Genomic DNA, 17,967 nt, shown 5'->3' on the forward strand with positions numbered 1-17,967 from the left:
ATTTCCTTTTTATAATGAAATTTTGAAAAAAATTCCTATAGAAATGAAATTTTGACAAAATTTCCCATAGATGTGAAATTTAGAAAAAATTTCCTATAGAAATGAAATTTTGATAAAATTTCCTAAAGAAATGAAATTTTGAAAAAAATTTCCTATAGAAATGAAATTTTGACAAAATTTCCTATGAAATGAAATTTTGATAAAATTTCCTAAAGAAATGAAATTTTGATAAAATTTCCTAAAGAAATGAAATTTTGAGTTTCAAAAATATTGCAATATTGCAATAATACCAATAAAGCAGTTTTGTTAATATTTTTGCTATGCATTTTGGCAACATTTCCGTTTTATAATGCAATTTTGACAAAATTTCCCATAGATATGAAATTTTGAAAAAATTTCCTATAGAAATGAAATTTTGGCAAAATTTCCTATAGAAATGAAATTTTGATAAAATTTCCTAAAGAAATGAAATTTTGATACAATTTTCTATAGAAATGAAATTTTGATAAAATTTCCTATAGAAATGAAATTTTGGCAAAATTTCTTATAGAAATGAAATTTTTATAAAATTTCCCATAGAAATGATATTTTCACAAAATTTCCTATAGAAATAATATTTTCGCAAAATTTCCTATAGAAATGACATTTTCACAAAATTTCCTATAGAAATGAAATTTTGACAAAGTTTTCTGTAGAAACGAAATTTTGATAAAATTTGCTATAGAAATTAAATTTAGACAAAATTTCCTATAGAAATGAAATTTTGGCAAAATTTCCTATAGAAATGAAATTTTGACAAAATTTCCCATAGAAATGAAATTTTGACCAAATTTCCTATAGAAATAAAATTTTGGCAAAATTTCCCATAGAAATTATATTTTCACAAAATTTCCTATAGAAATGAAATTTTGGCAAAATTTCCTATAGAAATGAAATTTTGGCAAAATTTCCTATAGAAATGAAATTTTGGCAAAATTTCCTATAGAAATGAAATTTTGGCAAAATTTCCTATAGAAATGAAATTTTGGCAAAATTTCCTATAGAAATGAAATTTTGGCAAAATTTCCTATAGAAATGAAATTTTGGCAATGAAATGAAATTTTGACAAAATTTCCCATAGAAATGAAATTTTGACAAAATTTTCCATAGAAATGAAATTTTGACCAAATTTCCTATAGAAATGAAATTTTGACCAAATTTCCTATAGAAATGAAATTTTGGCAAAATTTCCCATAGAAATGATATTTTCACAAAATTTCCCATAGAAATGATATTTTCACAAAATTTCCTATAAAAATGAAATTTTGGCAAAATTTCCTATAGAAATGAAATTTTGGCAAAATTTCCTATAGAAATGAAATTTTGGCAAAATTTCCTATAGAAATGATATTTTGACAAAATTTCCCATAGAAATGATATTTTCACAAAATTTCCTATAGAAATGATATTTTGACAAAATTTCCTATAGAAATTAAATTTTGGCAAAATTTCCTATAGAAATGAAATTTTGGCAAAATTTCCTATAGAAATGAAATTTTGGCAAAATTTCCTATAGAAATGATATTTTGACAAAATTTCCCATAGAAATGATATTTTCACAAAATTTCCTATAGAAATGATATTTTGACAAAATTTCCTATAGAAATTAAATTTTGGCAAAATTTCCTATAGAAATTAAATTTTGGCAAAATTTCCTATAGAAATGAAATTTTGACAAAATTTCCTATAGAAATAGAATGAAATGTTGATAAAATTTCCTATAGAAATGAAATTTTGACAAAGTTTCCTATAGGAATGCTATTTTGACAAAATTTCCTATAGAAATGAAATGTTGAAACTTTTTAGAAATTCCCAACAGCAACTCTGATCCAAAGCTTATCTTCTAACAATCGAAATAATATCATGAATTTCACTTTCGAAAAAATAAGTTAATTTTATTTTTGTGGACTTTTACTTCCGGTTAATGATGCCATTCGTAATCATTGAAATCATTTTTATCCACACCTGTTCGAACAAAGGCCTTTTCCACCTTTACATATTACATTTCCAATTTATAATGTGTATTACTTTTTTCTTTTTCAAAGAATTTTACTTATTCTAATATATATTATCGACTTAAATTAACATTCTGGATTTATTAATTTGCTATTAACCCCTAAACTATAAAGTGAATTCGAAACGACTTCACGACAAGCGTTGTCGTTCGTTTATCTGCAAAGTCACGATTTTTTGTCATTTATTCAGGGCAATCAACACTAAAGTATTGCATAGTGTAGAACAGGTATATATGAAAGAATTACCTACTATGAATTGGAAATTTTTTTGCTCATTGTGATCCAACACTCCTTTATGCAATTCCGTCTTTTCTGTATTTGTACTATCGATTGTATTAAGTTTGACTTTTTTCTTATTTTTATTTATTTTGGTTTGAGTATTTGTTTTTTATTTTATATGCATTTAACACCAATTATTCTACAATTCATATAACTCGGAAATAATACCGCAACAAAACAGGGACGTAGTGAGACCAATGAGTTGGTGGAGATTTATATGAAACAAAATTTAAAAAAAATTAATTATAGATATATTTGTATAGAAAAAGTTGTCCAAATTTTATTTCTATAGAAAATGTTGTCCAAATTTAATTTCTATTGAAAATTTTGTAAAATTTTAATTTCTATAGAAATTTTGTCAAATTTTAATTTCTAAAGAAAATTTTGTCCAAATTTTATTTCTATAGAAAATTTTGTCAAAATTTTATTTCTATGGAAAATTTTGTCAACATTTAATTGCCAAAGAAAATTCTGTCAAAATTTTATTTCTATAGAAAATTTTTTTAAAATTTTATATCTACAGTAAATATAGTAAATAAATAAAATTTTTAATTCTATAGAAAATTGTATGAATATTTTATTTATATGGAAAATTTTGTCAACATTTTATCTCTATAGCAAATTTTGTTAAAATTTTATTTTTATAGAAAATTTTATCAAAATTTTAATTCTATAGAAAATTTTGTCAAAATTTTATTCCTATAGAAAAGTTTTGTCAAAATTTTATTTCTATAGAAAATTTTGTCTGATTATTTCATTCTATAGAACAATTTGTTTCTATACAGAATTTTGCCGAATTTTATTTCTATACAAAATTTTGCCGAATTTTATTTTCATAGAAAATTTTGTCAAAATTTTATTTCTATAGAAAATTTTCTCAAAATTTAATATTTAAGAAAATTTTGTCAACTTTTTATTTCTATAGGAAATTTTGTCAAACTTGTATTTCTATAGAAAACTTTATCAACAGTTTTTCTATAGAAGATTTTGTTAAAATTTAATTTCTATAGAAAATTTTGTCAACATTTTATTTCTGTAGAAAATTTTGTAAAAAAATTATTTCTATAGAAAATTTTGTAAAAAAATTATTTCTATAGAAAATTTTGTTAAAATTTTATTTCTATAGAAAATTTTTTCAAAAATTGTATTTCTATAGAAAATGTCAATATTTTATTTATGTGGAAAATTTTGTCAACATTTTATCTCTATAGGAAATTTTGTCAAATTTTATTTCTATAGAAAATTTTGTTAAAATTTTATTTTTATAGAAAATTTTATCAAAATTTTAATTCTATAGAAAATTTTGTCAAAATTTTATTCCTATAGAAAAGTTTTGTCAAAATTTTATTTCTCTAGAAAATTTTTTCAACATTTTATTTCTATAGAAAATTTTGGCAAACTTGTATTTCTATAGAAAATTTTGTCAACATTTTATTTCTATAGAAAATTTTGTCAAATTTTTATTTCTATAGAAAATTTTGTCACAATTTTATTTCTATAGAAAATTTTGTCAAAATTTTATTTCTATAGAAAATTTTCTCAAAATTTAATATTTAAGAAAATTTTGTCAACTTTTTATTTCTGTAGGAAATTTTGTCAAACTTGTATTTCTATAGAAAACTTTATCAACAGTTTTTCTATAGAAGATTTTGTTAAAATTTAATTTCTATAGAAAATTTTGTCAACATTTTATTTCTGTAGAAAATTTTGTAAAAAAATTATTTCTATAGAAAATTTTGTAAAAAAATTATTTCTATAGAAAATTTTGTTAAAATTTTATTTCTATAGAAAATTTTTTCAAAAATTGTATTTCTATAGAAAATGTCAATATTTTATTTATGTGGAAAATTTTGTCAACATTTTATCTCTATAGGAAATTTTGTCAAATTTTATTTCTATAGAAAATTTTGTTAAAATTTTATTTTTATAGAAAATTTTATCAAAATTTTAATTCTATAGAAAATTTTGTCAAAATTTTATTCCTATAGAAAAGTTTTGTCAAAATTTTATTTCTCTAGAAAATTTTTTCAACATTTTATTTCTATAGAAAATTTTGGCAAACTTGTATTTCTATAGAAAATTTTGTCAACATTTTATTTCTATAGAAAATTTTGTCAAATTTTTATTTCTATAGAAAATTTTGTCACAATTTTATTTCTATAGAAAATTTTGTCAAAATTTTATTTCTATAGAAAATTTTTTCAACATTTTATTTCTATAGAAAATTTTTTCAACATTTTATTTCTATAGAAAATTTTGGCAAACTTGTATTTCTATAGAAAATTTTGTCAACATTTTATTTCTATAGAAAATTTTGTCAAAATTTTATTTCTATAGAAAATTTTGTCACAATTTTATTTCTATAGAAAATTTTGTCAAAATTTTATTTCTATAGAAAATTTTGTCAAAATTTTATTTCTATAAAAAATTTTGTCAAAATTTTATTTCTATAAAAAATTTTGTCAAAATTTTATTTCTATAGAAAAATTTGTCAAAATTTTATTTCTATAAAAAAAAATTATCAAAATTTTATTTCTATAGAAAATTTTGTCAAAATTTTATTTCTATACAAAATTTTGTCAAAATTTTATTTCTATAGAAAATTTTGTCGAAATTTTATTTCTATAGAAAATTTTGTCACAATTTTATTTCTATAGAAAATTTTGTCCAAATTTTATTTCTATAGAAAATTTTGTAAAAATTTTATTTCCATGGAAAATTTTGTAAAAATTTTTTCTTTATAGCAAATTTTATTTCTATAGAAATTTTTATCAAAATTTTAATTCTATAGAAAATATTGTCAAAATTGTATTTCTATAGAAAAGTTTTGTCAAAATTTTAATTCTATAGAAAATTTTGTCAAAATTTTTCATTCTATAGAAAATTTGTCTGAATTTTTCATTCTATAGAAAATTTTTTTCTATACAAAATTTTGCCGAATTTTATATCTATACAAAATTTGGCCGAATTTTATTTCTATAGAAAATTTTGTAAAAATTTTATTTCCATGGAAAATTTTGTCGAAATTTTATTTCTATAGAAAATTTTGTCACAATTTTATTTCTATAGAAAATTTTGCCCAAATTTTATTTCTATAGAAAATTTTGTAAACATTTTATTTCCATGGAAAATTTTGGAAAAATTTTTTCTTTATAGCAAATTTTATTTCTATAGAAAATTTTGCCAAAAATTTTATTTCTATAGAAAATTGTGTCAAAATTTTATTTCTATCGAAAATTTTGTCAAAATTTTATTCCTATAGAAAAGTTTTGTCAAAATTTTATTTCTATAGAAAATTTTGTCTGATTATTTCATTCTATAGAACAATTTGTTTCTATACAGAATTTTGCCGAATTTTATTTCTACACAAAATTTTGCCGAATTTTATTTTCATAGAAAATTTTGTCAAAATTTTATTTCTATAGAAACTTTTCTCAAAATTTCATTTCAATAGAAAATTTTGTCAAAATTTTATATTTAAGAAAATTTTGTCAAAATTTTATTTCAATAGAAAATTTTCTCAAAATTTAATTTCAATAAAAATTTTGTCAAAATTTAATATTTAAGAAAATTTTGTCAACATTTTATTTCTATAGGAAATTTTGTCAAACTTGTATTTCTATAGAAAATTTTATCAACAGTTTTTCTATAGAAGATTTTGTTAAAATTTAATTTCTATAGAAAATTTTGTCAACATTTTATTTCTGTAGAACATTTTGTAAAAAAATTATTTCTATAGAAAATTTTGTTAAAATTTTATTTCTATAGAAAATTTTTTCAAAATTTTATTTCTATAGAAAATGTCAACATTTTATTTATATGGAAAATTTTGTAAACATTTTATCTCTATAGGAAATTTTGTCAAATTTTATTTCTATAGAAAATTTTGTTAAAATTTTATTTTTATAGAAAATTTTATCAAAATTTTAATTCTATAGAAAATTTTTTCAAAATTTGATTCCTATAGAAAAGTTTTGTCAAAATTTTATTTCTCTAGAAAATTTTATCAACATTTTTTCTATAGAAAATTTTGTCAAAATTTTATTCCTATAGAAAATTTTGTAAAAATTTTATTCCTATAGAAAATTTTGTAAAAATTTTATTTATGTAGAAAATTGTGTCAAAATTTTATTTCTATAGAAAATGTTTTCAACATTTTATTTCTATAGAAAATTTTGGCAAACTTGTATTTCTATAGAAAATTTTGTCAACATTTTATTTCTATAGAAAATTTTGTCAAAATTTTATTTCTATAGAAAATTTTGTCACAATTTTATTTCTATAGAAAATTTTGTCAAAATTTTATTTCTATAGAAAATTTTTTCAACATTTTATTTCTATAGAAAATTTTTTCAACATTTTATTTCTATAGAAAATTTTGTCAAAATTTTATTTCTATAGAAAATTTTGTCACAATTTTATTTCTATAGAAAATTTTGTCAAAATTTTATTTCTATAGAAAATTTTGTCAAAATTTTATTTCTATAAAAAATTTTGTCAAAATTTTATTTCTATAGAAAAAATTGTCAAAATTTTATTTCTATAAAAAAAAATTATCAAAATTTTATTTCTATAGAAAATTTTGTCAAAATTTTATTTCTATACAAAATTTTGTCAAAATTTTATTTCTATAGAAAATTTTGTCGAAATTTTATTTCTATAGAAAATTTTGTCACAATTTTATTTCTATAGAAAATTTTGTCCAAATTTTATTTCTATAGAAAATTTTGTAAAAATTTTATTTCCATGGAAAATTTTGTAAAAATTTTTTCTTTATAGCAAATTTTATTTCTATAGAAAATTTTATCAAAATTTTAATTCTATAGAAAATATTGTCAAAATTGTATTTCTATAGAAAAGTTTTGTCAAAATTTTAATTCTATAGAAAATTTTGTCAAAATTTTATTTCTATAGAAAATTTTGTCTGAATTTTTCATTCTATAGAAAATTTTGCCGAATTTTATATATATACAAAATTTGGCCGAATTTTATTTCTATAGAACATTTTGTCAAAATTTTATTTTTTTTCATTCGTTTTGTTTTGTTATTGTTGGTTTTGTTCTTTAATTATTGTTGTTGTTTTTTTTTATTATTATATCAGCTTAAAACCATGCATTGACTAAACTACAAGTGTAGCTTAACCAACTAATGATTAAAGAACAAAACCAACAATAACAAAACAAAACGAATGAAAGAAAGAAGAGGAAGCACGCTCAAAATAAACCCAGCCAACTGCACTCAAATCGATGATTTGACGGTGGCAAAGGAAAAGGGAGATGTTTGTACGAAATTATTTCGGCAAAAGCCGGCTATCAATGTAAAACCTTTTTTCGGAAGGTTCAAGTGTGGTTCATTGTTGGGTTTAATGAACTGTCTGAATTTATTCTGATAATTGGTTGATAGTTTTGCTGCAAGCAGAGGATGCTGATGAGGAATGTGGTAATTCCGAAACGTGCGTCCATCCAACCATCTTGCAGTCTATAGGGCTTTGCCCAAATAAATTTGATAACCATTCTTTTCCTCTGTTGGTTAAGCTACACTTGTAGTTTTGTCAATGCATAGTTTTAAAATGAAATCACAAAAAAAAACAACAACACAATTTTAAATTCATGGACAATTTTGTCAAAATTTTATTTCTATAGAAAATTTTCTCAAAATTTAATTTCAATAGAAAATTTTGTCAAAATTTTATTTCTATAGAAAAATTTGTCAAAATGTTATTTCTATAGAAAATTTTATCAACATTTTATTTCTATAGAAAATTTTGGCAAACTTGTATTTCTATAGAAAATTTTTTCAACATTGTATTGCAATAGAAAATTTTGTCAAAATGTTATTTCTTTAGAACATTTTGTCAAAATTTTATTTCTATAGAAAAGTTTTGCCAAAATTTTATTTCTATAAAAAAATTATTAAAATTTTATTTCTATAGAAAATTTTCTCAACATTTTATTTCTATAGAAAATTTTGTCAAAATTTTATTTCTATAGACAATTTTGTCAAAATCAACTATGGTTCATATTTCATACCCTTTAGAAGATCATCTTTGCTCTGCATTATCGACCTAAAGTCAAAATATGCTAAAATTTTTATCCTGTGTCTTCAATAGCAGCATTTACAATAAAAATGGATATTTCATAAACCAAAATGATGTTTATGACATTACTTATACCCATATTCATGTTATCCGCCCTATACTCTGATCAACCGACTAGCTAAACTGATTATTTTATGATTTTGTCCCTGTTTCAAGCATTTATTGCTCCCCATGCGTGGGAGATCTAAGACAATTTGTTATTTGATGACAATTATAATTAGAAAATCTAAAGTACTTTAAATTAGGAAATTATCATAGATGAGCTAAAAGCTTTATTGACATGGATCCAAGTGTGGATAAGAAATGTGATTACGAAAAATCATGAATGTAACCTTCCTCCGCATATCATTTAGCTAATTGAAATAATTTCTGTCTGTTTCTCTCTCTTCCAGGGAAGGCAATCATCCAGATGACTATTCACGTGGTTTAACCTATCGGAAATTATTAGAGGAAGTTTGCCGTTTCGCCAATGTCCTCAAAGATCATGGCATCCAAAAGGGTGACCGTGTATCCATTTATATGCCCATGATTTTAGAATTACCCATTGCCATGTTGGCTTGTGCTCGAATTGGAGCGGTCCATTCGATAGTTTTTGCCGGTTTCTCTTCGGACTCATTGGCCGAACGTATGGTCGATTGTCAAGCGAAAATTTTAATAACTGCCGATGGAGCATGGCGTGGTGAGAAACCTTTGTACCTGAAAGCTTTATGTGATATAGCCATGGAAAAAGCCGAAGAAATGGGTCATGTTGTGGAGAAGTGTATCGTTGTGTCACATTTGAAACGTGTGACACCTTGTCAGGAGAATCATGTGGAACAGGATATTCCCTGGACTGAAGATCGTGATTTTTGGTGGCATGAAGAAATGGAAGATAAAGAGCCAGCCTGTTATCCTGAATGGATGGATGCTGAGGATCCCTTGTTCATGTTATATACCAGTGGATCGACTGGTAAACCCAAAGGTGTATTGCATACAACAGCTGGTTATTTACTGTATGCAGCCACAACATTCAAAATTGTTTTCGATTATAAGCCCGGTGACATATACTGGTGTACTGCCGATATTGGTTGGATTACCGGTCATACATATGTTGTCTATGGTCCTTTGGCTAATGGAGCTTCTTCGGTTATTGTAGGTTTCCAAAATACGATGGAAAATATTCTTTACTAATTTCCGTTATATTTCAGTTTGAAGGTACCCCATTCTATCCCGATAATGATCGATATTGGAGTGTTATCGATAAGTACAAGGTTACCCAATTCTATACAGCCCCTACTGCCATTCGAGCTTTGATGAAATTTGGTGATGGTTTGGTTACAAAACATAAATTGGATCATTTGAAGTAAGTTTCTATTTGAAATCAGGTGGAATATGCCGCTTGAACAATATTTTTAGCCGGACGAAATGTCTGTGTGTTGTAAATAATCTTATACTACGTTCGCACTAGACACAAAATCCTCGTAAACGAGAATTTTGGACGAAATCCTTCTGGCTCGTAGATGATTTCAACAAAATCACTTTCAAAATCCCCTATACTGCCTTGTACAACTGTGGTTTTAGTACTAAAAATGCTCTTTTTGCAACCCTGACCCAATTTTCCTCGTGTGTGTCCGTGTGCACATACGGCTTTGTATTGATATATTTACAAACAGCTGTTAAATCCTCAAATCTACGAAATCTCGTTATTTTGCCAGTCCGAACACTTGAGATTTGTAACGAGATTTTAGTTCTAAATAGAGAGATTTCGTGTCTAGTGCGATCGTAGTATTAGAATGTGACCAAACATTAATGCGCTGTTCAGACTATGAGTTTATCCGGACGGAATGTCTGTGTAAAGGTAAATACTATGTTCGTTTTTCGAGTTGAAATGTTCGCGGTTACTTTACTAAAACAATGCAATATAAAGCAGATAAATTAACTCAATTGATGCGCAATTTCTTGTTCCTATAGATTTTGGCATGACTTTACGGGAATATGTTTGTTTTCATTTATAATTTTGATTATTTCAGGAAAAGTAATCGCGAAAATATAGTGATTTTCAACTCGAAAAACGAACATAGTACACACCTTAACGAATCATACAGTGTGGCCAATCGATACGAATTATTGGTGATGACTACATAATCGTTAAATGTGTTATCGATCACATTAACAAGCAGCAGTATCGATTATGCCGTCAGGCATAACTTATAGTGTGACCAACATCTGGAATATGTTTGAAACGTCCACTGTCGTCCGGATAAAGGTGGGTATTAAGTTCGAGTTTAGTTAGCGGCTATTTTTTCACGATTACTTTTCTTAATTAATCCACTTTAAGTAATACAAACTTCGTGAAAATTTGCTTTGGGCTATTCCCCATCAAGTTATAATAAAATTTGCAACAAATATGTATAATTTTATGCCATTTTTTTAATGACTTAGTTTTCACTTTAGCAATTTTCGCGGCTAAACTCGAACTTAATAATCACCTTAAACTTCTAAAAAAAGTCTCTTGTCATTGAGTTAAACATAGAATCGGACAGTACTCAGTGGTATCACAATGGACTGAACAGTCTAAAGGGTGATACGGTCAAAATTTGGTCAATATAAACTTGACGTATTTCTTTCAATTTTGCATTTAAAAAACCTGAACACCCCACATTTTGAAGGTGTGTGTGTTTAGAATGTTGCTCCTATTTTGATTTTGGAATTCACTCTTCAGTTGTCAAAATGCCGTCCAAGCAAGAAGAGCAGCGTATCAAAATTTTGCTCACGCATCGCGAAAATCCGAGCTACTCGCACGCAAAGCTGGCAAAATCGCTAAAAGTTGCCAAATCAACCGTTACAAATGTAACTAAAGTGTTTGGGGAACGTTTGTCGACAGCCAGGAAGTCTGGATCGGGGGGAAATCGAAAACCGGAAGCCGCTTAGACGACAAAGAGAGTTGCCGGTAGTTTCAAGCGAAACCCTAACCTCTCTCTCCGAGATGCCGCAAATAAGCTGGGTGTATCGTCTACAACCGTGCATCGAGCCAAAAAACGAGCCGGACTATCGACTTACAAGAAGGTATTGACTCCAAATCGCGATGATAAACAAAATACGACGGCCAAAGCGCGATCCCGGAAGCTGTACACGACGATGCTGACAAAGTTTGACTGCGTGGTAATGGACGACGAAACCTATGTCAAAGCCGACTGCAAGCAGCTTCCGGGACAGGAGTTTTATACGGCAAAAGGAAGGGGAAAGGTAGCAGATATGTTCAAGCACATAAAACTGTTAAAGTTCGCAAAGAAATATCTGGTTTGGCAAGCCATCTGTACCTGTGGCTTGAAAAGCAGCATTTTCATAGCTTCCGGGACTGTCAACCAAGAAACTTACGTGAAAGAGTGTTTGAATAAACGTCTGCTGCCTTTCCTGAAGAAACACGGTTGCTCCGTACTGTTTTGGCCGGATTTGGCATCTTGCCATTACGGTAAAAAGGCCATGGAGTGGTACGCCGCCAACAACGTGCAGGTGGTTCCCAAGGACAAGAACCCTCCCAACACGCCAGAGCTCCGCCCAATTGAGAAATACTGGGCTATTGTCAAGCGGAACCTAAAGAAGACCAAAAAAGCTGCTAAGGACGAGCAGCAGTTCAAGGCAAACTGGCTTTCTGCGGCGAAGAAGGTGGACAAGGTGGCTGTACAAAATCTGATGGCAGGTGTCAAGCGTGAGGCCCGGCAATTCGGATTTGGAAAAGCGAAAGCCTAACTGAATATTTTTCCTGAATTTTATACTAATTGAACTTGAAAAAGAAATTTAATTTGATTTTTTAAATAAACGATTTCACCGATTTACACGCGTTTTCCCTTGACCAAATTTTTACCGTATCACCCTTTAAGTGAGCGTGAAATATCGGACTGCCAATACACCTAACCTCTGTGGTGGAACAGTAGGCCGGAAGATCTCTGTGGTGGAACTGAAGGTCTAAGTGGTGGAAACGTACGCCTGAAGGTATTTGTGGGGAACTGTAGGTCTGGACGGCGCATAAGAATTTTCGAAGGCATTCGTGATATCGTCAATTTGTAGATAATCGAATTCGGTTCGTAGATTACCTGCAGGTTGTATGTACTTTGATTCCTCGGTTGCTTGATGAGAGATCAACTTTGTTGATGAGAGCGTCGGCTCATAGTTGTGCGGTAGTAGATTGAGAGTTCGGTTCGTCGATGGTCAGTAATGACGCGTAACGTCGGTTTATCGAAATTCTGTAGACAAATTCGGTTCGTTTAGAGTCGGTAATGGAGAAAATTGTCAGTTCGTCGATTATCGGTAGTTGATGAAAAATACGGTTCGATGATGATTGGTAGTCGATGAGAAATTCGGTTCATTGATGAGCAGTAGTGATGGGAACGTCGGCTTATCGATGTTCTGTAGTTGATGAGAAGTTCGGTTGGTTTATAATCGGCAGTTGGGGGTGAACATCAATCGGTTCGTTAATGAGAAATACTGTACGATAATGGAAGAGAATGTCGTTTCGTCATGATGTATGATATATGACAATCTCTCTAATATGCTCTGGTTTTGATGGGAGCAGGCATTCGAGAAGTCATCAATTTGTAGATAATCGGCAACTGGCATCTTCGCTGAGATAAAGAAGGAATTCGATTCGTATATAAACGGCAAGTTGTACCTACTTCAATTATTCGGTTGCTTAATGCTCGGTATTTGATGAGAGACCAATTTCGTTGATGAGTGCGATGGCTCATTGTTGAGCAATTGTATATTGAGAGTTTGGTTCGTTGATGATCAGTAATGATGGAAACGTCAGTTTATCGATGTTCTGTAGAGTAGTTCGGCTCTTTATAATTGTTAGTGGAGGAACAGGTCAATTCGTCGATGATTGGTAGTTGATGAGAACTACGGTTCGTTGATTATTGGTAGTCGATGGGAAATTCCTTTCGTTGATGATCAGTAGTGATGGGAACGTCACCTTATTGATGTTCTGTAGTTGATGAGCAGTTTATAATCGGCAGTGGAGGTGAGAAATACTGTTCGTTGATAATCGGCAATGGAAGAGAACGTCGGTACGTTGATGATCGGTAGCGGATGAAAACTTCGGTTCGTCTATGATCGGTAGTTGATGGTTCATTGAAAAGTAGAAGTAGCTTTAGTTGGAACTTAGATGATTGGTCGTTGTTGCGTAGTTCGGTTCGTTGGCGATTGGGAAGTTGTGTATTCGTCGATTTGTAGATGATAGATCTTCGGGTTTCAGACGGTTGCTAGTGCTGCTACAGTTGATTGTTACAGAGGTGGCGTGGTATCAGTAGAGGTGTGATAGTCGTCCGGGGTAGTCAAGAGTTTACGCTCGGTTTTAGTTTCACTGACGTCTACCATGCAAACTACTCTGCTAGTTTGTCTAAGAACTGTACACACGAAGGTCTCTGTGGGGAATAATAGGCCCGTACGTCTCAGTGGTGAAATAGTAGCCTCGAAGGTCTCTGTGGGGAATAATAGGCCCGTACGTCTCAGTGGTGGAACAGTAGCCTCGAAGGTCTCTGTGGTAGGAGCCACCGTGGTGCAATGCTTGCATACATATGGTCGTGAGTTCAATCCGTGTTTCGACCGTGCGTTGGATTATCAGCTCTCAGTTATGTTGGTGACATTTCTGACTGTTGCACCGCAATGGGGAACGCCATTCGGACTCGGCTATAAAAAGTAGGTCCCTTGTCATTGAGCTAAAAATAGAATCGGCTAACACTCAAAAATATAGAGAGATTTTCAACTGTGGTATGACAATGGACTGAATAGTCTAAGTGAGCCTGAAATATCGGACTGCCACTATACCTAACCTAACCTATCCTCTGTGGTGGAACAGTACGCCCGAAGTTCAAAGTGGTGAAACAGTAGGCCCGATGGTCTCTGTGGTGGAACTGTAGGCTCGAAGTTATCTGTGGCGAACAGTAGCGCCGAAGGTCTCTGTGGTGGAACTGTAGGCTCGAAGTTATCTGTGGCGAACAGTAGCGCCGAAGGTCTCTGTGGTGGGAGTCACCAAAATGGTTAGCATGCCCGTCTGGCATGTATAGTGTCGTAAGTTCAAAACCAATTGTGACCGAACACCAACACATTTTTCAGCGGTGAATTATCCGCTCTCAGTAATGCTGGTGGCTGAGTATTTCAAAGGGTCTCTAAGTGTTTTCACCGCAATGTGGAACGCCGGTTATAAAAAGGAGGTCCCTTGTCATTGAGCTTAACATAGAATCAGGCAGCATTCAATTATAAGAGAGAAGTTCACCACTGTGCTATCGCAATGGACTGAATAGTCTAAGCGAGCCTAAAATATCGGGCTGCCACTATAGGAACAGTAGGCCCGTAGGTCTCAGTGTTGGACACGTACGCCTGAAGATATTTGGTGGGAACAGTAGATCGGTAGGTCTCAGTGGTGGAGCAGTAGGCCCGAAGGTAGCTGTGGGGGGACAGTAGACCCGAAAGTTTCTGTGGTGGAACAGTAGGTACACCCAGAGAAGGAATATGATCACCTCAAACATGTTTTAAGAGCAAAATCTTGTTTTTGGGTGGTGACCATGTAACATGGTTTTTGCAACCAAGTTATTTTCTCGGAAATCATGTATCTGATTTCGACAAGCAGGTTATATTTGACGAGAAAATAACATTTTAGTGACAAACATGTTACATGGTCATCACACAAAAATAATATTTTGCTCTTGAAACATGTTTGAGGTGATCATATTCCCTCTCTGCGTGTATGAAGGTCTATGTGATGGAAACGTACGACTGGAGGTCTCTATGGGGAACAGTAGGCGCATGGGTCTCAGTGATGGAACAATAGGCCCGATGGCATTTGTGGTGGAACAGTAGGACTGAGGTCTCTGTGGTGGAAACGTACCCCTGATGGTATCTGTTTGGAACGGGCCTACTATAGGTCTAAGTGGTGGAACAGTAGACCCGAAAGTATTTGTTGTTGTTGTTGCAAGAAGGTCTAAGTGACAGAAAAATACGCCTGAAGGTCTCTGTGATGACACAGTAGGCCCGATGTCTTTGTGGTGGAACAGTGGGCCGTAAAGCCTCTGTGGTATTATTTATTGTGCGTCTGGGGAATAAATTCCTCGGACAATGCCAAAAACATAACCGAACCACGAGCAAAATGATAAGCGAGGCGGCTGCCCGTAAAACGATTACCAAGTATCTGTATACAGTAAGGTCTTGGTTTTGTTCAGTATCTCAGTCAATCGCCTACCCGAGTTTGCCTTTGATTAACAAAGGTTGGGTGATTTAGATTGAATAAAGTACGGCAAAATCATCTAAATCAATTTTGCCAAGTTATATGTGTCATGGGTTTTCTTTTAATCCCTCATGCTGTAATTATCCGGTACTAAGAGAAGCCACCGTGGTGCAATGGTTAGCATGCCCGCCTTGCATACACAAGGTCGTGGGTTCGATTCCTGCTTCGACCGAACACCAAAAAGGATTATCCCACCTCAGTAATGCTGGTGACATTTCTGAGGGTTTCAAATTTTCTCTAAGTGGTTTCACTGCAATGTGGAACGCCGTTCGGACTCGGCTTTAAAAAGGAGGTCCCTTGTCATTGAGCTTAACATGGAATCGGGCAGCATTCAGTGATAAGAGAGAAGTTCACCAATGTGGTATCACAATGGACTCAATAGTCTAAGTGAGCCTGATACATCGGACTGCCACCTAACCTAAGAGAAATCCTGAAAATTTATTTTTAACTTTTAATTTTAATTAATATCTATAATGTTTCTACAATTACAGAGTTTTGGGTAGTGTGGGAGAACCAATTAATCCTGAGGCTTGGCTCTGGTATTATCGCGTTATAGGCAAGGAAAGATGCTCAATAGTTGATACTTTCTGGCAGACAGAAACCGGTGGTCATGTTATTACACCTTTACCAGGATGTACACCAATGAAACCAGGATCAGCGGTAAGTTATCATTGCGTGCAGTTGCTGAGATAGCATGGAATATTTATTGTCTATTTTCTTCCTTTAGTCCTTCCCGTTCTTCGGCGTGAAGCCCATACTTTTGGATGAGGCAGGTATTGAGATCAAAGGCGAGGGAGAAGGTTATTTAGTTTTCTCACAACCATGGCCCGGAATGATGCGTAGCTTATTCAATAACCATGCCCGCTATGAGGAAACATATTTCTCAAAATTTCCCGGTTTCTATTGTACTGGCGATGGAGCTCGCCGCGATTCAGATGGTTATCTATGGATTACAGGACGTGTTGATGATATGTTAAATGTTTCCGGCCATCTTATGTCCACCGCGGAAGTGGAATCAGTGCTAACAGAACATCCTCGTGTAGCTGAATCAGCGGTAGTGGCCCGTCCTCATCCCGTCAAGGGCCAATGTTTGTATTGTTTCATTACACCCAATGAAAATGAATCCTTCGATGGAAAAATGGTAGCCGAACTAAAGAAATTGGTACGCGAACGCATTGGACCCTTTGCGATGCCCGATGTTGTACAACATGCTCCAGGTTTGCCCAAAACAAGGTCGGGTAAGATTATGCGTCGAGTATTACGTAAAGTAGCTGTAAATGATCGTAATGTCGGTGATATTTCAACGCTGGCCGATGAGTCCATAGTGGAGCAATTATTTGCCAATAGGCCTGTAGAAGGCAAGTAAATGCTTTTTGCACATTAGTTTATAAATCTTAGGAAAGAAATTACCATAAAAACAAAAATCCAAAAATCTCAACATTTAAACACTTCCCCCTCACCCCTAAGCTGAAATACACACACGAGAAATGACAAACAAAAAGCTTATTTCCCCCTGAGGCTTATGAAATATCCTCACAATCCAAGTGAATAGCGTTTCGTCTATATATACGAAATTAAATAAGCGGCATTAAATACTAAAAAAAGGCTTAGGCTTGAAGATAGCCTAATTGTAATATTCCTCAAGAGGAGTTTAAGATTTGTTGAATTCACAAAACAAAAACTTGTAAATCTCTTATTATTATACATATACAAATCTATATACATATATTTAGTGATAATTTTTAATTTAAATTTATAGTTTGTTAAAGATTTAGGTTAATCCCTATAATGTTGTACATTGAGAATAGTCTACATAAAAGAAAAACGGGGGGTTTCATCAATTAATTAATTCAAAAATGTTTATTTATTTTTGTACTCAAAATGGGAAATTTTTAATTTATTTATAACAAAAAACAAAAATCATTTGGTTAATGGATAAGATACAATTGATTATGAGGGAATAATGAAATTTGTATAGCCCCCTTGAAATAGTTTTGTAAACAACAAAATCTCGTCTTTATGAAGCATTTCTTTTTTCTCTATCCAGAATAAACCACATTACACTTAATTCTACCTACAATGCTTTAATGATAAATCGTAAAATGAAATTATATCGATGACAGGGCGATTACTTTCCTATATTACCTAGAAATTATTAAATGTGAACAAATTGATATTTAAAATATTGAGAACATTAATAGCCGATATCTGTCGATAACGGAGTTCTGGCTAGCTAACTATATATAATGCGCTTTATAGACTATCAGTTATTCCGGGCG

General features: G+C 30.9%; 1 protein-coding gene across 1 annotated transcript in view; it reads left to right on the plus strand.

Moving 5' to 3' along the window:
- Positions 1-17,756, plus strand: part of AcCoAS (acetyl coenzyme A synthase) — a 58,126-nt gene extending 40,370 nt beyond the window's left edge. Inside the window, exons 3-6 of the mRNA XM_075304006.1 lie at positions 8,823-9,561; positions 9,618-9,772; positions 16,180-16,348; positions 16,416-17,756. Coding sequence (XP_075160121.1) covers positions 8,823-9,561; positions 9,618-9,772; positions 16,180-16,348; positions 16,416-17,054 — 1,702 coding nt within the window. The 3' untranslated portion in view covers positions 17,055-17,756. The remainder of the gene's footprint in view (positions 1-8,822; positions 9,562-9,617; positions 9,773-16,179; positions 16,349-16,415) is intronic.
- Positions 17,757-17,967: the final 211 nt, after the last annotated feature.

This window comes from Haematobia irritans, chromosome 4 (assembly GCF_050003625.1).
Source record: "Haematobia irritans isolate KBUSLIRL chromosome 4, ASM5000362v1, whole genome shotgun sequence".
Lineage (NCBI taxonomy): Eukaryota > Metazoa > Arthropoda > Insecta > Diptera > Muscidae > Haematobia > Haematobia irritans.